Consider the following 21,658-nt stretch of genomic DNA (forward strand, 5'->3'; position numbering starts at 1 on the left):
ATCCATCATAGTATGAATGAAAATTCAAGAAAGATTGATGATAAATTTTTTAATATAATGAAACAATTTCTAGCCCCCGAGTAGGTGCACTGAAATCTTCAAATTAAAATAAAAATATTATTATTGGACTCTAATTAATTTTATTAGATATTTGTTTGTTTATTTGTTAACTTTTTTTTTAAATGACCTTCACCTCCCATGAAACCGCAGCCCCATATCAGGTGATTCACGTTTCCAAATCACCAAACTGTAAGGGATTTTTTTCATCCCATTACGTGCGCTACGGCTAAGTCATACGTTAAAAATTTGGAGAAGGCATGAGAAACCTACAACTTTGCTTGGAACATTCCGAATCTATCTCGATTAAGCTGGTGAATATGCTGAAGCTACTGAAACTTTGATTGATAGATTGGATTAGGTTTGAGTTCAAAGGAATGGCTCTTTCTGTTGTGTTTAGTTGCCACCACGGAGGAATAGGAGGCACCATCTCAAACTCAACATCCCAATCCCATTTCCACTGGAAATACACGACACCCAAACGTCAGAAAATCCAAGGGACACATTGCAGACACACACAACGGAAAAAATTTGTGCCCCAGACACATACAACATTGCTTTGCAGAGCTGAAGCAAATCCCAATCCGAAGGAAGATGTCAAGGACCTGCTTAAAACCCTCGTCATTCCCATTGCCACTTCATTCGCTGTGTTTTCATTAGCATTGGGTGCCAAGGCTTCAACATTTCCTAGGAGGCTCACCACGCCCATGTTTGCCAATGTCTCTTCTATGACAGGGACCAAAACTGTGCATAGTGCGGTCCCTTCTTCCGCCGAGGAAAACTCAAAACCAAAAGAAGACTCGGGGGTTGCTTCATTAGATGAAGCGAGCCCACTAAAGCAAAATGGAGAAAGAGAAGTAAAGCCGATACCAAAAGGTTACATGGGGGGTAAATCATTTGATGCAGAGAGGACAAAGAACAATGGAGAAACGCAAGTAAACACAAATCTAAAAGAAGACTTGGGTGCTAATTCATTTGATGCTGAAAACCCACTAAAGGCCAATGAAGAAATGCAACTAAACCTGATACCAAGGAAAGATTTGGGGGCTAATGCAATTCATGAAGAGGATTCACTAAAGGGCAATGAAGAAATGCAAGTAAATCAGTCGAATGAGGAAGAAGCACAAATAAATTCGGCTTCATCTCTAAGTGGTGAGAAGTGTGATTACTGGAAAAATCAAGCTGGTGAAGATGTAGTACAGGATGCCAGTTCCTCGTCAGGTCAGTATTTCCATCTTATCCTATTAGCTAATTATTTAGGGTTCAGGGTTTAAGTATGTCGTTTGTAATAGTAGTTTTTTTGTTTTCCTTTGTTGGATGCAAATATAAGTGAAATTTGAAATACTGCGTGGTTTCATTAAATCTATGGTTTTAGTGGCTATTCCTACAGCTTTGTGGAGTGAAATACAGCTTTCTGTACTGCAATCAATTCTGTTAACATAGGGGAATACATTCTGTTAGCATAGCTTACGAAGTATGTTGTCATCTCCACATGCTTTCCATAAAAAGAACTACACCCTTCCGCTATGATCTTTGCACGCTACACTGAAACCAGATGGCGCAGGACTGCCCTGCAAGCAGTCACTTTTATCAAAGCTGCGAGAGGGGAATTTCTGCAACAAAATTGAATGTCTTAGTTGGTGGTAACTGAACAATAATTTGATAGACCAAAGATAATGTGAAATTTAAGCTTCATTAAGTGTCTTGTCCGGGTCAGTTGAGTGAGCCACACATGTTTTTCTTATATTGCCAATAATCCATCTCCAAACTCAATACAACTATTCATCATTATTTTTTCTGAAAATTCAGCGATTTCTTTCCTGCCATATTTTCTACCCGATGACCACTGGACTGTAAGTTTAAACATGTTGCAGTACATGAGAGAAAGTCATTATTTGCTGTAGAGAAATTGTGTACGTAATAAAAAAATGATAAAAAATAATACTATTGAATGTCAAGTCGATGTGATGACATTTAGCCAAATTATTTATTTAATATTACTTAGATCTAAAATACCCACAACAGATATTCATGTAGTGTGCTCAGGTCTGAAATATCCACAACATACAGAATAAATTTGCACATATAAAACAGGCTGGAACAGAGTATTTCATTCAATGTTTCCTTCAAATACATTGCTATTTCAAATGATTACACACAAAGATTTGTTGACATATTTGCTGATTACAAAGATCATGCGATTACACATATCTTTTAAAAGTAACCAAAATGCTGAAATTCTTCAATATTGAAGTGTAGATACAACCTCCATATGCAGCTACCTTAGGAAATCAAAGGGTTTTCGTCATCCATTCTTTAGGAAATTATTGGGTTTTCATCCACTGATCTCTAGAACTCAAGGTTTTTGATCCATGCATTACTATTTGAATATAGTCTTTTATGTATCTCTTGTAACATACATTACTTTGCTTCTTCATTACTTCTCCTTATCGATTACTACTGTTACATTGTATTTTATTCTATACATATATATATTCCTAATGGGATGTGTCTCTTACAAAATGTATCTCTTCCTAGGGGTGACTTATCGGCCAGGAGCTCCACAACCCTCTTGTGGTGGTTTGCAGTAGGTTTTCCTGCTATGTGTCTGTATTTCGTTCCTTTCCCTGCTAACAGGTATGTCAGCAAGGAAATGTCTCAAAGTGGAGGTTAGGAATCAAGGATATTCAATACCATGGGGATCAAAGGTACCAATTCCTTCAGATCGAGTACAAGGAGGGAAACAAAATTCCAAAAGCTTATGAGATAGAAGGGAGTAGGGTTGTAGGGGACAAAGGCAAGGCATGTTAGCAAAAGAAAGTCTGAAGGTTTGAAAGACGGGAACAGGGAACAGGGAAATGAAGGGAAAGGGATGCTGACATAGGAAAGTTCAAAATCTTGATAGGTAAGACAAAGCAAGGTTCAGGGAATGGAAAATTGAGGGAAAGGGTGTTGAGATAAGAGAAGTCCTGAAAACCCACAAAAGACAAACAAGTGGGAAAGTGAGGAAGTAGAGAATGAAAGAAAGGTACGATAACATGAGATAGTCCGAACTCCTGCCCAAGGCAGAAAAGTGACACAAATTTTAACTTAAGTAAATTGAAAAGGGGACATTGTAAATAATGAATATCCTGGAAGAAACAAATTCATCGCTTGAAGATCCTTGAAGAAACAAATTTTAAATTTATCACAAATAAATGATGAAATGAAAATGCTATAGAAAGCAATGATATAGCAAGATGTTTGCAAGGCAAATAGCATAGAGTAAGGCGCCCAATAAGAAAAACCTAAGGTATGGCATGCTGATTGCAAGGCAAAGAGGTAGATGGTAAGTTATTCAATTGGCAATAGCAAAGGTATAGCAGGATGTTTGTAAGAAATACAGGCTATGCAATAGCAAATACCAAATATATAGCAGGATGAATACAAGGATGGTTGGAAGAGAGCAAGCTATGCAGGTTTATTAGAGTCTATTGCAAGTGGAACACCTTCCATACCACCTTTATAAATCTTACCAAACACTGTCAAAATAAACAATCAAGTATAAAAGGTAGTTCCAATAGAACTGATGAGCCCAAGAAATGTCTATTTTTTGGCACTGTTCCAAAACACCAAAAAGGATGCTTAATTTTTGTCAGAGATGGAATTATGTGATGATTTATTGTAATTATGATCCAACTTATGGATAAATTTTGAAATATTGTATATTTTGTGGGAATAAACAAAAATAGGGGAGCTTATAGCATTCTCAGGTTATAAGAGTGTTGTCGGATTGTTATATAGAAAGTACCATTGCTTCTGCAGCTCTAGTCTGCAATAATGTTACTCTGCATTATTCTACAACATTGCTACATAACATTTGTAGAGCTGCTACTTATGTGCATGCTGTAAAATTCATCACAATTAACAACTTGAAAAAGTGAACAAATAATGACTGCAATAGTAATAGTCTAACCAACTCCTAAATAATTTGGTTAGATTCTATAAATCAGATTAGTAGGAGTTGGCTGCCAACTAATTTTGTTAAATCCAAATGAGTTGAGATTGTTTGCCAACTAAATTGGTTTTGTTAGATTTTATAGTTAGAATATGTTGGAGTTCTTACAGATCAATTCGGTTTAACTTAAATCCTATCAAGGATACTCTTATCTTCTTATGGGTTGTCATGTAATGTGTTACAAGATGTTAGAATTAGTTTTTCCTTGGCCATTAGAGTCCTATTTGTTAGGTCCTAGAGCCATTAATTAATTATTTATTTTCTATCGAAGATTTCTACTCAAACATTTGTCCTTTTGTGTATGATTTTTTCCTATATTTAAGGAGGTTGTCTCTAGCGAGGTGCCCAGTATTATTGTTATTTTGTACTGATTGATTTAGATTAACCTACATTTCATGTTCTTTTAACCAAGTTTCCTTTAAGCGTAATTCTTTTGTTAGGTGCCACCAAGGAATATGGGAGTGTAACTCTCTTCTTAGATGTCACCATGGTCGAACACTTGAACTACTCACCAAAAGCAAAAACTCGCCAAGGCCCAAAAAAAAACTCGGCAACTTAAATAGTTGCTTAAATTTAATTAGGAATGGATTTTTTTTTCAAAATTCAATGAGGAGATGCATCCAATGAGTCAATAAATGAGTACACAAAATTAACAAGCTGAGTCTAGATATATTTGATTGATTTAAATGCAAATTGGGTACAAAATGGCACCCTCTTGTGTAATGCTGATGGCTGATAGACTGAAACAAAATGAAATAGCAAATTCTTTTAGTAAAACTAAAAGTAAATACTACATCAAAACACTTTACATCTTCCTCTTCCCAGCTCTAGTGAAAACCAGGGGAGAGATAGAACTAGAGGGTCTAGTCCTAGGAGTCTGATGTGGCTCTGCCACCTCACCAAAATGAGGTTGAGGGTAGCACCCCTCGCGGGGGTTTGAGGGTGAGAGAGTGAGGGGTAGAGAGATAGGTTTAGATCTTTGGGGATAGAGGACGGAGTGAGATAGAGAGTGGTAGAGAGAGGGGATAGAGGAAGAGTGATAGGGAGATAGATAGGTCTAAAATTCGGGGCAGATAAAGTTGTAATGTTCCCACTTTGAAATAGAATTTAAGAGTAAATAATAATAATAAAATTAAAATTAAAATATAAAAGAATATAATTAAATATAATTAAGTTTTAATTAAGTTAGTGAATGGTCAAAAGACATGAAATGAAAAGTTATGACTCCCTCGAACATGAGATATAAAAGGGAGAAGAGAACCTCATTTGAGGGGGATAATTTGGGAATTAGAAGTGCAGATCTGATTTAAATAAGAAGTGCAGATCTGATCTTGAAAGGTTGTGTCCCTTTCAAAGGGCAGATATAATGAAGAGTTGCACTCTTTCAAAGGATGCTAATGATGGAAAGGGTGTGTCTCTTGCCAAAAGGGCATACATGATGAAGAGGTGTGACCTCTCTCTCACATTGAGAGATGTAAAGGAAAGGAATAAAAAACATCCAGTGAGATCACCATCGATCAGATCAGATCAGAACTGTTATTTGTTGAAGTTTTATAGCTTCGAGAGAGATTTTTTCATGCTTCGTTCAAGCCTCAATTTCTTCATGCGAATCTTCACATGTCTCCAACCGTTGGCAAGCTTCATTTGCTTATGTGGAGTTATTTTGCGTTGGCAGCTGTTTCTTTTCCGTTGAGGAGTATGTCCATTGTCCTTCCCTCCTGTGTTGGTTGTGTAACCGATCTTCTTCTTCATGTGCGGTGTTTGCTTTTCTCGGGAAGTATTTTAGTCAGTTTGCGGGGTACACGAATAGGTTGATTCTTTTCGTGCTTATTCTATCATCCCGTGTGATGTTTGATCTTTTGTTGGAGATCATATTATGCTGCGATCTTGCATCATTTTCTGTCTTTTCTGTGGTATTTCTTGGAGTGCTGCGAATGTCTTAGATTGAAGACATGAAGTTATTCAGTGAGAACTTTTTGTTCTTTTGTATCTGCAGTCTTTGATACGAGGAGTTTCTCGTAATTTATATGCTATTTGTTTTGTAGTAGATTCAGTCACTCTTGAACAGTCTCAGATTATACTGTGGATTGTTATATGATAACAATCGTGTTTAGTTCTGAGCTTACATAATCTTTGTATCGAATTTGTGATCATAATAAAAGGTTCATTTTGGTGTGGCTGGGTTTTTCACCCTCAGGTGGAGGGTTTTCCCAGGATAATTTTTGTGTATTGTGTATTTGTGAGTTTTCTGAGTTTCAGATTTCTGAATCTTGTCTTTCTCCAGTTAAAACTTTTACATGGTATCAGAGCCAGGTTCCTTCTATATAGCCTAACCGCTTGAAGGTAGATCCTGTGCTTTTGAGGGAGTTCAGTCAACAGGTTGCAGATGTCCAATCAACTGCTTGTCAAAACTTATGCATGCGATTTGAGTCTTTCTAAATGAAAAGAGTTGCTACAATCTTTTGAAGACATTTCATTATTTGTTGAGCGGTTGCTTTAGAAGCTGAGTGTTCCTTCTATTTGTGTATTCCTTTTTCTTCAAGGATTTTGAAATCAGAACAGCTTCGGTGAAGGAATTGGTTTTTAGTGATTTTCCTTAAAGGTGTGCTCTGAGCGATCTTTGCATGTAAATATGATTGTCGTTGAACTGAAGATAGACAGTGAGTGATGACGAGGGCCAAAGGCCACTCAATCATCATCACTAGATGCTTTAGTATGGTTGAAAATTCCATTGCTGAGCGAGATTAGGAAAGAACACTGGTGGAAGACTAACTTATAGAGAGATAAGTATTTTCTTTGTGGTTGAATAATGTTCATGAATTTTTTCATGTTGTTATTAATTCATGCTATATCATTGGGATAGTGAATCATGTATGATTCTAGCATTAATATTTCTCTTCGAGATAGACTTGAATTATTAGTAATCTCTCTTAATGCTTTCAGGATGGACTGGGGAGCATAAGGATGATGAGAGATTGCATTCAAGGAAGGAAGACTTTGATGATGGTTGCCATGAGATTGAGTTGGTGACTGTAGACATTTTCTTGAAGAGGAGGAATTACCATTCAGAGGGAACTTGACACTTCAGCTTGAGAGGGAGCTTGACTTTCAGCTTGAGAGGGAGCCTGATTCTTTCAGCTTCAGAGGAAGCCACATCTTTTGGTTAATGAGTTTTTCTCTGTGAGGGAGAAGTTCGAGGTGCAATCCCTTGTTATTGAGTTCTTCTCTGTGAGGGAGAAGTTCGAGGTGCAATCCCTTGTTATTGAGTTCTTCTCTGTGAGGGAGAAGTTCGAGGTGCAATCCCTTGTTAATGAGTTCTTCTCTGAGAGAGAAGTTCGAGGTGAAATCCCTTGTTCCACCCTCTGGGAGTAGCTATGGTGGATCCACCCTTTGGGAGTAGCCATGGTGGAAGTCATGTGTGTGACTCCATGACTTTATTTTATGTTTTTTTGATTCACCCTCTAGGAGTAGCTGTGGTGAATATTGTTATGCTGAGATAACAATTTTATTTGAGAAAATCTATGATGAGATTTTTTGTTGACATCTCTTTGGTTGCAGTTAGGTGTACTTGTCATGTGATGACATATTTGAAGATCTCTCTCTTGCTAAGAGGGAGTGTTGAAGTTTAATAGCTTCGATAGAGATTTTTTCGTGCTTCGTTCAAGCCTCAATTTCTTCATGCGAATCTTCACATGTCTCCAGCCGTTGGCAAGCTTCGTTTGCTTATGTGGAGTTATTCTGCGTTGGCAGCCGTTTCTTTTCCGTTGTGGAGTTGTTGACGTGTATTTTATACACCATCATACACAGAATAAAATACCAATAGGCATCTTATCCTCTCTTGAGAAAAAGCCTCTAACTGCTGAAGATTCGCATAAAGGATCAGTTAGGAAGACTCCAAGGTTCTGGTTAGTAGGGTCTCTACGTGTGGACAAGCTTCCAGCGGTATGATGTGATTTGCTGTATCCTTCAAGGGGTCTTACGCTTCCGAAAGTTCAAGATTTTACTAAACTAAAGAAACTTTCAAAAAAAATAACAAAAGAGTAGGGTTTTCAAGGGGTATAATCTAGTCTAACCCTAAGAATGACTTCGTGTAGACATGACTTGGCAAGATTCAACCAACTTCAATTTTGCCATAAGATAACAACTCAATTGAAATTGATGCGATCTTCTAAGGTAACAAGATGATATTCAATACATCAAAGATCAAAGATACTACCACGAAGGTACATATCTAAGGTACAATAATGATTGAAGATTAAGGGATTCAAGGTATTCTCCAGTCGACCACGCAAGGCGTTCCCACAATCAGCAAGAAGCTAGTGGTTTGGATTACGAATCCTACCAAAGATCAAGTCTTACACTATGTCCTTCAAATTAACACACTACTTTGATTGAGCATGATTCAAGTAAATTTAACAACCATGAAGATAACCAAGAAAGTTGCAACAAAACACCATAACTTCAATATTTCATTGATTTCCAAGTCATCATATACAACAATTGCTTGAATTCCTCTCCTCAAACTCAATCTTGCTACAAAAGTAAAATTGCTTCTAACTATAATCTCTCTAATCTCTCAACTATCTCTATTCTCTATTACTTTAGTTACAAATGAAATGAAAAATGAGGGTATAAATAGCATCCTCAATTACAATGAATGCTCCAGATTGAAAGTAGATCAACGGTCAAGATCATGACACCTAAACCCTAATTAGGGTTTGTTACAAATGGCCTCCTTTTTACTGAACAATATTAAATACATAGCCAAATATTAAATTTGGCACAAAAACCTAGGAGACATAAACCAATGACAAATAAGATGCCATGTCATCTATAACAACCTCTCATCTAGAATCTTATTCCCTTTCCAATTCTCTTTTTTAGCATATGCAATGAATCTTGATACGATTCCTTCGATCTCTGCAATTGGAATCTCGGGAAGATTCTTCATACTTTCTTCCAAATGGATGACTTGATCGAATGCATCTAGAAGAGCTGCGTCCCATGAAGATTCAAGTTCCTTTGTTCTTTCAATCAGGAGCATGGTGGCAAACATCTGATCATATTGCTCATCTGTAACATTAGCGTCCTTGCAAAAGATGACCTGGATTCTATCCTCTAATTCCTGCATATCCACATCTGTCTCGACCTCGATCCTTCTGCCAAGAATGGTACGAAGTACTTCAAATACTCTGTCCTGGATCGGATTGATCACCTCCTCAACTTGGCTACATTTAGTACTGATGTCCTCGAAGAGAACACTCTTCATATGGAGTAAGGTTGACCACTGAAGCAAACTGTGAGGTCCTCCATCCATGATCTTTTCTTGCTCTAAGACCTTCCTTGATGTGTGTCTAATTACTTTCAAGATAGGAATGATAACATCTTTGGTATGAGCAAATGCGGCTACTGTTATCATCAAATTGTGGATTATCTCAAGAACCTGGATAGCTTGATGAATAATCTTCATCATCCTTGTTACAAATTCTATGGCCATTGTATGAGATCTATCCATCCAAGTACTTGTACGCTGGACCATATTCCTGAATCTTTCTGCCTCATTGATTGATTGAAGTGGAAGTGCCTGCACTAGTGATCTAGCTGGATCCTGACGTCCCAAAGGTTCATTGATGTGACTGAAATATGTCCTCCATGCACCTCTCTCTCTCTCAAGCTTTCTATTCTTCTCCATTTCTTCTCTAAGCTTGTCTTTCAATGCTTCAAATGAATCGGTGGCATCATCCAATGTCTACTCTGCTGTGGATGGTCCTAGCTCAAAAGTCTGTATATCATATTCCTCTGCTAGGATCTCACCTTCATATTTGTCTACTGCCGGTGTAGCTATCTGCAGTTTCCTGGATCCAGTCTCATCTCGAATCATCTTGGACATCTTGGTAGCCTTTCTCTTCTCTGTTACTTCGTGAGAACGTCCAACAAGGCTCTCTAAATTAATTGCATTGTCCTCGTCCTCTACTACGATCACCTTGGTTAATCTTTCCTTCAACCAATCTGGGATAGCCGATCTTGTCTCTTGAACTTGAATTTCCTTATGTACTATTTCTTCTTGTCTGGGAGGAGATGTTATTTCATTGTCTTCTTTATCTTCATCAAACTCATAATCTTGGAGAGATCCATCTGGTGACCCTTGCTGTGCCTGTCCTTCCTCTTGCCTGTCGTTCTGTACCATCGACTCCATGGATTCTTCCACTTGAAGTGTCCTTTTCTCCTGTTGAGAAGATGTGCCGGATGAACGATCTCGGTTGGCCTCTTGTTTCTTCTTGGAAGATTCTTTCTTTCCAGGTCTCTCTTTCCTCTTCGAACCTCTTGGATGGAGATTGCCCTCACTGGCACATCGAAGGTTACCTTCACCTGAATTTCTAGGATTAGGATTGCCTTCACTCACACTAGCTCCACCTTCGGTTGGTTTCTCTTCCAAAGTGAAATTCATAGCTATGCCTTGCTCTCTCAACTTCTGATGCTGTACGTCAACCCATCTGCAAGTACAAGACAAGACTGGAGCCATTAAAGCATCTAAATCCACGACCTCGGGCTCATTCCAATCTAACCTTATTGATTTGCTCTCTCGATCATAGGATGACTGGATATGTCTGCCACTGTCCTGAGCTTGGTCAGCCACTCTGTAAATCCTGCATTTCCTGATAAAATCCAAAGGCAATCTAGAATGCATTTTTCGTTTCACTTCAAGATCATCTAAGAGATTCATCATAAAATCTTCAATTTGGTACTCATGCCTAAATTTCCTTCCGACTGTCTCCTCTAAATGTCCATGTGGATCAAAGCTTTCTCTCAAAGCAAAGGTTGAAAAAGAATACAAGGCTAACTCCTTCTCTGCGTCATCCATAGCTAAAGCATTAGGACATACCTCAACTGAATTACCCAAAATGATAGGTACTGGAACTCCATTCTGATGTCTATGTCTGAATGCCTTCGCATATGCTGCCAACTGTCTTGTTACTTCAAGTAACACAATTCTGTCTGTCGGATATCTTGGCAACATGTATGGAGGTAAAGGACATCCATGCACTCTAATATAAGTGAACTTGGGAAACTGAATAAACCAAGCACCGTACCTCTTGATTAAATCCTGTGCATCTTGAGATAATCTGTTGTGAATCCCACCTTGCAACGTCCTTGTGATGTTCATCGTGAAAGTATCATTAACCAACTTATAGTTGCTCCCTGGTGGATGATGCAAGTAGGCATAGGAATCACAAGCTCTGACCTCGCCGGGTCCTCTTCCAATCACTCCTCTATGAGGTAGTCCTGCGTACTCAAAACTCCTGATCAAGGCATAGATGACGTATGAACTCATGTGGAAGGACTTGGTAGCCTTGAGTCTCCTCAACTGTACGTCTAAGCAATGGCTAATTATCCTAGCCCAATGTATCGTACCCTTTCCCTGAACAATCACCTGGATGAAGTAGAACATCCACTTCTCAAAGTAGAAGGCGTGAGGGGCTCCTGTAACTCGGTTGAGCATTGTAATCAAATCTCTGTACTCCTCCTGGAAATCAATCCTGTGCGGTGTGTTCGGGATCTTGCTCAGACGGGGACGACTCTTAAGTAACTAGTTCTTATTAATTATGCTTAGACAAGCATCTGGATCATCTTCGTACATTGACTTGGCTCCTTCTATGCTTTTATATATCATGTCCCTGTGTTCTGGAAGATGGAAAGCTTCACTTATAGCTTCCTCTGAAAGGTACGCCAAAGTGTTTCCCTCATTGGACACGATCGTTCTGGACTGTGGATCATAGTGACGAGCACACTCGATCATCAACTCATGGCACTGAACAGCTGGAGGAAAGCCGGCCGCCTTAATGATGCCACTCTCGATTATTCTCCGGGCGACAGGTGATGGCTTGCCAATGTAAGGGACCTCTCTAAACTTCTTCGTGCTGAAGTTGCCCAAGTTAGTATCTCCAATGTTGCTCCACTTCGACACGATCTTAATCTCCACTTCTTCGGTCTTCTGATCTTCTTTCATGTGAGCTGAACGACTGGTGGATGCTCCCGCCTTCGGGGTTGCCATACCTACACAACATTTCACAATGAGAAACTAGATCTTGCAATATATAACATAGATTAGAGAATATTTAGGAAACTCCATGATAAGTCTTAGAGTTATCATTTCCTAAAAAACGATTGAGCTAGGAATTCAAAATTCAAAATTCAAAATTTAAGCTATGACGATCAACGTTCAAAATCAAAACAATAAAGCAAAATCGCCATACCTCAATAGAGAGCTAACTCTAGAATGCAAAATGAATAAAATTCGCCTAGGCAAAATCGATATTAGATGGCCTTCTACGTGATCTTCCAAACTAGCAATTTCGCCACCTTTGGTATGTCCTTGACGTAGTCTCCAATATCTTCTTCAAGTTCGCACAATATGAAACTTTAGATTCGCACCACCTTGGATAATCTTGGCGCCACCTTGCTTGAAATGAAATTCGCACTTGAACACAATTTCGCACTTCTCCCTTTGTCTTCCAAATCGCATGTGAAATGGCAAAAAAAATGATAATGTGAAAATGAAGATTTTCACCCTCCTTTTATAGCGCTCACCTCATATTCTCCTTGAGGCCGACTTGTATAAAAATAAGGCAATTTAAATGATTTTTAATAAATAACAAGGCCGACTCTCATAAACCAAGCGCTCCCTTTGATTTTTTAAATTAATAAATAATTAATTAAATGCCTTTATTATTTAAATGAATAAATTTTGATTTTTTACAAGGCAAAATAATTAATTAATACCAAGCGCAATATTTAAATGCCATTTAATTGATTTTTCAAAAACCCTTCGAACTTAGCATTTAAAATAAATTAAAAAATGTTTATTTAGCGCCAAAAATTTTGAAGATGGGAAATACATACCTCATCGCCCTGGTCCCTGACTGAGGGACAGGAGCGATCCATCACTTTGTCTTGATTCTTGCAATTTTTACGTCCAAGGTCTCCATCTCCACGTTGAATTTGCTATTTTGTTGGGTCCTTCGAGCTTGAGTGTCTTGCTTGTGCGAATGAATACCCTTTAAATGTGACATCGCCCTGGTCCCTTGGAGAGGGACAGGAGCGATACTAGTGTTTCTCCCCTTGATCTTGCATCTTCGATCATCAATCTTCCTTGTATGGTGAATAATAACATCGTTTCTTCATTTTGTGCTTGTTCCACTTGATTTTTACAAGGCATTTTTGATGTTTAGAGGATCATCGCCCTTGTCCCTTGGAGAGGGACAGGAGCGATCCTTGTCTTCTAGCTTAAAATACTTCGTTCTTGATTTTAACTCCACGTTCATCACCTTTCAAAAGACGTCTCAAACCCTCTGCAACTTTGCTTTAACGTGATCTTCGAAGGATAACTAGTAACTTAGCAAATATCGCCCTGGTCCCTTGGAGAGGGACAGGAGCGATCCTTATGTCCTGGCTCAAATTGGCAAACTTTTGATCTTTGTTCTTCATTCATTGCTTTCCAAATGGTGTTCTTTACCTCGCCTATCCTTGCATTGTCTTGATTTTGAAGGAGCATGAGTGTTTTAATGAAAATCGCTTTGGTCCTTGTCCAAAGGACAGGAGCGATATAGCTTCCTTGGCTCAATTGATAACATTTTGACGTTCAAAACCCCTGTATATCATCTTCAAAAGACACCTTAGACCTTGTATGACCTTGCAAAACATTGACTTAACGTGATTTTTGCATGAATTGGCCAATCTAATCAATATCGCTCTGGTCCCTTCCTGAGGGACAGGAGCGAACTTCAACATTTTGAGCTTGTCCTTGTTTCGACCAACTTGCAATTACCTTCAACAGGTAAAATGAAGTCCTTTGATCCTTCTTAGTCGCTTGATGTGTGATAAACTTTCAAAATTTATGCCTTTATACAAATTTCGCTCTGGTCCCTTCCTGAGGGACAGGAGCGAACTGGGATATTTTAGTGCAAATCTTTCAATGTTGGCGACCTTTGATGCTTTATGCTTGATTGAAACACCTCGAAGCGTCCTTGCCACCTTGTTCTTTATCTTGGAGTGTCTTGAATTTGGAGGAACGACAATATAATCATCATATCGCCCTGGTCCCTTGGAGAGGGACAGGAGCGATATTGGTCCTGTAGGCTTCATTTCACTTTGTCATCTTCAAAAATTATCTTCAACTGATTCATAATGTTCCTTTTCACTCATCCATGCCTTGGGATTGATTGTAACTTAGCAAGAGATTTGTCTAAAACAAAAATCGCTCTGGTCCTTTGGAGAGGGACAGGAGCGAACTTAGGCATTTAAGTCCCTTGTTGACGTTTCATAATCTTCAATTTATCTTCAACGGGTTCAACTCACCTCCTTTCTTGCCTTCAAACATAAAACTGACTTGATCTTTGCCCAGAACGTACCTTATGAAGAATTTCGCTCTGGTCCCTTGGAGAGGGACGGGAGCTACAAAGAACTTCGCCCTGGTCCCTGACTGAGGGACAGGAGCGATTTTGGCATTTTGGGTCATTCTTCTTCATGACGGCACTTCAAGTTATATTCATTTGGCGAAACACATCTCCTTGGACCTCTTCAAATCGTCAAGTCATAAAAATCCTGCAAGTACAAGGCAAAATTTGATTTGTAGCTCCGGTCCTTCACTGAGGGACAGGAGCGATTTTGCTCCTACAGGCCAAAATGTTAAGATTTTACACATTTAATCACTTCACGAGGCAAAAACAAATCATTTCAAATGCCTAGGATCAAAAATCAAAAAGGTCAAAATTTGGTCAAAATTAGTCAATTGGACAAAAATTCACATTTCATCTTCAACACCTAGACAAATTTAAGCTCTGCACTCAAAATTTCCAATTGAAAATAGACCATTTTGGCGAATTCATTTCATTCAAAATTTGCATCCTACGAAAGGAGGCTCAAAAGCTCTCAAAACTGACTGGATTCTGGCCTGAAAAGACGGCAATTAAAACCCTAAGGCTTGACCCTAAATCCAGACAATTGACTGACTAACAAAACCCTAAAAAACGAAGCGAAAGGCGAGCGAAAAACGAGCAAAAAGAGGGGGTCCCCATTTTAAATGGGGCGATGTGTGAAATGGTCACAACAGGAGTATGTCCGTTGTCCTTCCCTCTTGTGTCGGTTGTGTAACCGATCTTCTTCTTCATGCGCGACGTTTGATTTTCTCGAGAAGTATTTTAGTCAGTTTGCGGGGTACGTGAATAGGTTGATTCTCTTCGTGCTTATTCTATCATCCCGTGTGATGTTCGATCTTTTGTTGGAGATCATATTATGCTGCGATCTTACATCATTTTCTGTCTTTTCTGTGGTGTTTCTTGGAGTGCTGCGAATGTCTTTAGATTGAAGACATGAAGTTATTCAGTGAGAACATTTTGTTCTTTTGTATCTGCAGTCTTTGATACGAGGAGTTTCTTGTAATTTATATGCTATTTGTTTTGCAGTAGATTCAGTCACTCTTGAACAGTCTCAGATTATACTGTAGATTGTTATATGATAACAATCGTGTTTAGTTCTGAGCTTACATAATCTTTGTATCAGATTTGTGATCATAATAAAAGGTTCATTTTGGTGTGGCTGGGTTTTTCACCCTCAGGTGGAGGGTTTTCCCAGGATAATTTTTGTGTATCGTGTATTTGCGAGTTTTCTGAGTTTCAGATTTCTGAATCTTGTCTTTCTCCAGTTAAAACTTCAACATTATTAAGTTACAGGCAGTAACATCCTTGTTCTTGGTGGTATGCATGGGGATGTGCTTAATATGTAAGCTTAATATATGAAGCCTGGTAATGTTCTTATGCAGAATTTAATAGTAATATTAATATAGACTGCACTTATGTATGACAGTGTCATACCCCTGATCGGAATTCCTTCTAGCAAGAAAATTATCTTACAAGTTCGTCCCTCTCCCTCTAGGGACAGTGATATTATGTTTAGTGGAAACAATTAATTAATTAATGCATTATTAATATTATTAGCAAGGAGGATCAGTTAGCACAAATTAAAGAAGCAAGTCATTAGTTATGGTTGGCAGCAATTAAACAAGAAGGGTTGTGTCTCCCAAAACAGTTGTGACCAAATGGAGAGGCATGTCTCCTCACCGCCTATGAAAGATACATAAAGCCATTTCAGGTACAACAACAAGGCATCAAAGGATAGAAGATGGAACAATCTTGGAAGGAGAGAACAGAATAAAGAGATCAAATCTGCAGCTACTGTTAAGTTAGTACGATATTCTGGTATGAGTTCCTGTGCACATACGTTTAGACTCTGCAACAATGTTATCTATTTCTGCATGTAAATACATATATATTTCTGCATATCCATTATACCTATGTTCTGCATATCTATACTGTATACTGTTGAGATTCTGAGATCCTTGATAGATAATACAATATGTTCATATCTGTTATGATAAATCTGAAATATGATATATTTTTGAGGGTTTATTCTAAGTATTACTGAAAATGATAAAAGGAGAGAAGTTACAGTTAGGAAAACAGTGTTGGGGTTATCTTGTAGGCACGCCACCTCATGGTTTAAGACCAGGGAGTCCCATGAGGCCAAGGGGGTAAAAAGATGCTGCCCTTGGGCCTATGAAGAATAAATTTCTTGAAGACCTTATTGTAACAACCCTCGTACCTTCTATCATGCTGAATGAATATGTAAACCATGGGCTATGGGACAGGTATGACAAGTGGAGGAAACCGGTGATAGGACGCCTCACTAGGTAGGCCACCTCATTGATGGCATGGGCCACATGAGGTCAAGGGGGTTAAGCCGCCCTTGAGCCTAGGATAGAGGATTTCTTGGGCACCACACTTGGTCATCCTATATTCCTATCCTATTCCTATTCTATGACTACGTTCTTTTAAAATGAATTCATGCTTTACTCAAAAAAGTTCTTAGGATCTATTATAATCATGCATTTTATGATTTTATATCATCCTAACCTGTTTGCAGGTCTTCATTCAGAATACCGGGTATCTCTAATCTCAATCTACTCTATTTAGGGCATTACATTGTTATATGGAATCATGGAAATCAGGGTTTAATGTTAATATTTATAAGTTCAATGATTATTAATATTAGTAGGACCTAAACCAAGATTACTTTGAAACATGTATTATATTTGATAATTTAAGTTAAAAATAAATTACCCCCTTAAGACTTAAGCTGAAATTGTTATTCTAGGGCTTGGATAAGGGAGATTCCAAAAGGGGACATTACAAAAGTGAGTGAGATAGAGAGAGCCAGAAAATGCTGATAGGAGCCTACTGATTACTGAAATTTGAATAAGTTTGAAAATTTAAAAGATTTTTTAAAAACTAGAATTTGCATTATAACTCCTAGAGATTTGAAACCACTCTCAAACATCTTGCCAATATATACATGAAATATTCTAATGAAGAGAATGAGATTGCCTTGAAAAAACAAATTTAGATAATTTTTCGATGTGTTTGGGCCTCTTTTTTTTATGTAGCCAAGTTTTTGCCAGAGATTCGCCGCGTTTTCGTGAGAAACTCGGGAAAAACTCGCCAGCAAGTTTTTTGTGCGAGTTAATGGCGTAAATACTCGTTGAGTACTTTGCGAGTATTCCATCTATGGGTGTCACTATATTCCTTGCATGGAATATTGGAGTACAACTCCTTTGTTTTGCACATGTGTTTGTACACCTCTTGTCATGGGGAATATGACAAATGGGTGCATGTTAATGATAGGTGGAGGAGTAGGATCATAGTTCCACGGAGTTTCTTGACGGGGGGACGGGTTTCAGGGACTGGGGGACTAAGGGCCTAAATTTGGGGACAGTGAGGGGACAATGGCAGAGCGGTGGTGGTGGGGTGGTGCTAAGGTAAAAATAGAGGTGAATTAAAATCTTCAAGGCAAAATTTGCAATATGACATCTCTGTGAGTGCCCCATGAAAGGGCTACTAGTTTTCACGAAGTTAAAGGTTGCAATAAGTATGTAATGGCATGTAGCATATAGCAAGCAACCTGGCAGCATCCTTGACAAAGGTGGTGTTAGTGGTGGTGCTGTGGGGGGATGTTTCCCCCTAGTCCCTAAGTATTGGAAACGTTCCCCTATAGGGGATTCGAGTTTTTTCAGGGGGGGGATGCATCCCCATGGAATACTGAGTAGGATAGATGGATATTGATGCTAGGTGAAAGTAGGATAGATGGATACTGATGCTAGGTGAAAGTGGGATAGATGGGCACATAGTACATACTAATGCAAGGTGGTGAATATAAGATTTGGACTTTACATAACTCTTCTTTTCATCTTTATAAAACATAGTTTTTCCATGTAATGTCTCTTTTTAGGTTTTTTTGGAAATTTGTAACTTTTTTGTATTTACTGATTGATAAGAAACTTGAAAATTAATCTTAAACTATGGAATTAAAACCCTACACTAATAATAATCAGAAATAGATTTTTTTTTTCGGAATTTAGTTTAAGACAACAACATGCAAATTGGTATTCTCTGGTTTTGTAAACTGAAAATGAAATTAAAAAATCCTAGCTTAGAATTTAATTCAAATCACTATTAATAAAACGAGCAGCAACTAATTGATAATTATTAGCAATCAAAATATGCTGGACAGCATAATTAATACCATAAATAATCAGATATGAATTAATTGAAAATAAATGTACTGCAGAATACACTTTAGCATTATCTTCATCTGGTACCAAATAATATTAAAATAAGTAGCCTTGCTATATGCTGAAATACTCTCTGCAGTTCTTAGTCGCACCTACCAGACATGCCCTTTTTTATGGCAACTCCAAATAATGTTAATGATATTTCAGAATTAATGAAATCCACATAAATTGCAGATCAACAAATTTATTAACTGAAATCAGCCTCGAATCAGTGGTATGGCAGTCTTAATAATGAAACGACTATATTATGATAAAGAAATAATCAGCATTAATTTGTAGGACTGTCAAAGGGTATGGCAGGCTTCTCCCAAATGGTGAGTTTACCATTCAAATGGTACGGCACTCATAAATAATAAGCTGATGATCTCCAAGGTAGGACTGTCTATTCCTTGGTATGTCGATTTCTTACTAATTGTTGCACCTTACTTATTATCATATAGTTTCTGGAAAAACATCAGACAACACCTCATATGAAGTATGTTAGTAAACATCTTAGCATCAAATTAAATTTATTATAATGTTATATCCAGGAAACAATAACATCAAAATTTAATAATAAATAATTGATAATAATAATCTTTCACACAGAATAATATTGAAAACCATAGAAACAGGACTCGGACTTGGCATGGGCCCGACAAGGGTGACCCGACTTGGGACTTGGCAAAAAAACTCAGCGCAGACTCAGTTGGATTCAGCAAAGTGAAAAAACCATGGAATTTAGAGATTTTTAGACTTAAAACTTGTTTCATGCACCCTTTATTAAATAAATCTTAAATGCACAATAACATCATCAAATAGAAGCTAATTTGATCACATACACAAGTATGGATCGATCACATAAGTATAAAAGCAAATTGTAGCTAAAGGAAATAGCAAACTTAGATATATAAATATTGTCAAATGTATACAAAACTCATGGAATATGGAATCCATGACATCAAATGTCCTAAACAAATATTAAAACAATAACTACAAGTCTATGGTTCAGAGGAGCTTGCATCCCTCCTACGAAGGCATCTAAGGTAGCTCCTTGATGATTCAACAACCATAGTCATTGCCTGTTACTCCATGCCACCCTCACCAACATTCGCTTTGTCTATGTCTACTCGTGCTCTATCCTCCTCCTTTGCCATGGCTAGAGCCTCAACCTCTCTATCTGTTTAATTGACCCAATCAAGGTCCTCGTCACTAAAGTTATGTGATCCACTCAGAGTTTGGATCGACCTCCTCTAGTGTGATTGAGGTGGAGTCATGGTCCAAAATTTGTCTTCGTCTAAGACAGAGGTTGTAATGAACAAAGTCTAGATCATTCAATCTCTCCATAGGCAGTCTATTGCGCCTCTTGGAGTGTATGTGCTCAAACATACTCCAATTGTGCTCACAACTGGAAGCACTGCATGGTTGGCTCAAAATGTGAAATGCTATCTGTTGTGCGAATCGCACACCCATCCCCGTCTTGGATAGGGACCCCCCAGTTTGTGCCTTTCTGTCTTTGCGGAAGAGGAAGGGGATATGAAGGGTCAAGTGCCGCTAAAACCAAATTCGGCCTCTAGGGCCATATTGCAAACTTAAAACTCCCCAATTCTTGCAAAATCGCCTAAATGTGAAGAAAGAGTTAAAGCTTGCAATGACGTTGAAATGCCGATTTTCGCCAAGGGATACAAAGGAGATAAAGAATGCAAAGTGCCAAGGTTGACAAACTCGCCCAAGTGCCAAAACTCGCACTTCTTAGTGAAAAGTTGGCAAAAATGCCCCAAATGGCCAAATTCGGACCTTTTAGCCAAAATGTTAAAAAGTGAAAGTTGGCAAAAGTGCCCAAAGGGCCGAATTTGGACCTTTAAGTGAAAATTTGAAAAGTGAAAAGTTGGCAAAAATGCCCCAAATGCCCAAATTCGGACCTTTTAGCCAAAATGTTAAAAAGGGAAAGTTGGCAAAAGTGCCCAAAGGGCCGAATTTGGACCTTTAAGTGAAAATGTCAAAGTTTTTAAAAACTTTTCGAACGCCCCTCTTACCCAAAATTGCCAGGAACAACTAAATTCGCGGAAGGAGTAAAAGTGTTAAAACTTGGGAAATTTTCAAATGACCCTCTAGGCGTTAAATTTTAATATTTGTTAAATTAAATTAATTAATTTTTCAAATTGATTTATTGAAATGAAATTGATCGTTCGCAGGTCGCAGGACGTCATTAGAGAATTAGGAGAAAGACCTGAAACGCAAATCGAAGAAGGATCGCAATCAAGGCCAGGCGTTGAAGATTGGAAAAGAAAAAAGATGTGGGAACGCACTGCTGGAGTGCGAGAGAAACCAAACGTTGGGAATTGTGCCGTTGAACAAAGATGAAGTCCACCACCGGGACCAAAGACCAAAGAACACTCTGAATGCTGCAAGTTTATGCCTTCTCGAGAAAAAGCACACAGCTGGATTTAATTCTAGGAATTCAATTTCTAAAAGGCTAAAATTGTTTTATTGTAAAATTGCTTGTAGGACCCACTCAGATATTTTGAAAGAAAGGGGAAACAAGTCAGTTGTGGGCAGTTATGTCCAACTACCGGATGGACTCAAATTGAAGCCAAATAGTGGCAGGTAGTTGAAATTGTGGTTGAATGGATGAGTGAGAATTTAATGGGCATGGGTTAGGGCTGCTAGTTTCTGGAAGGCAGATTAGGACCCTTGGATGAAGTTAATCCTAGCCTTTGGTTCGTATTGTAAAATCTATAAAAGGAAGAGGCCTTTCTTTTGTAAAGGGTTAGATAGTTAGAGATTTTTGTTGGATAGTTAGACTCTGGTGAGAGAGTTAGATTTTAGAGTTAGAATAGGTTAGATTTTAAGCAGTAGCATAGAGATGCTGCAAAAATTGTTGTAATAGGCAGCTGAAATCAATATATAAACATTGATTTGGTGTTTATTGTCTTGTTTTC

General features: G+C 38.2%; 1 protein-coding gene across 2 annotated transcripts in view; it reads left to right on the top strand.

Moving 5' to 3' along the window:
- The first annotated feature begins 225 nt into the window (after positions 1 to 225).
- LOC131034065 (uncharacterized) overlaps positions 226 to 21,658 on the top strand; it is an 87,009-nt gene continuing 65,576 nt past the window's right edge. Inside the window, exon 1 of one of the 2 annotated variants that reach the window (XM_057965416.2) lies at positions 226 to 1,278. In XM_057965416.2, coding sequence (XP_057821399.2) covers positions 435 to 1,278 — 844 coding nt within the window. In that variant the 5' untranslated portion in view covers positions 226 to 434. The remainder of the gene's footprint in view (positions 1,279 to 21,658) is intronic. The other variant, XM_057965417.2, reaches the window with a different exon arrangement.

Source organism: Cryptomeria japonica, chromosome 2 (genome assembly GCF_030272615.1).
Source record: "Cryptomeria japonica chromosome 2, Sugi_1.0, whole genome shotgun sequence".
NCBI classification, from domain to species: Eukaryota; Viridiplantae; Streptophyta; class Pinopsida; order Cupressales; family Cupressaceae; genus Cryptomeria; species Cryptomeria japonica.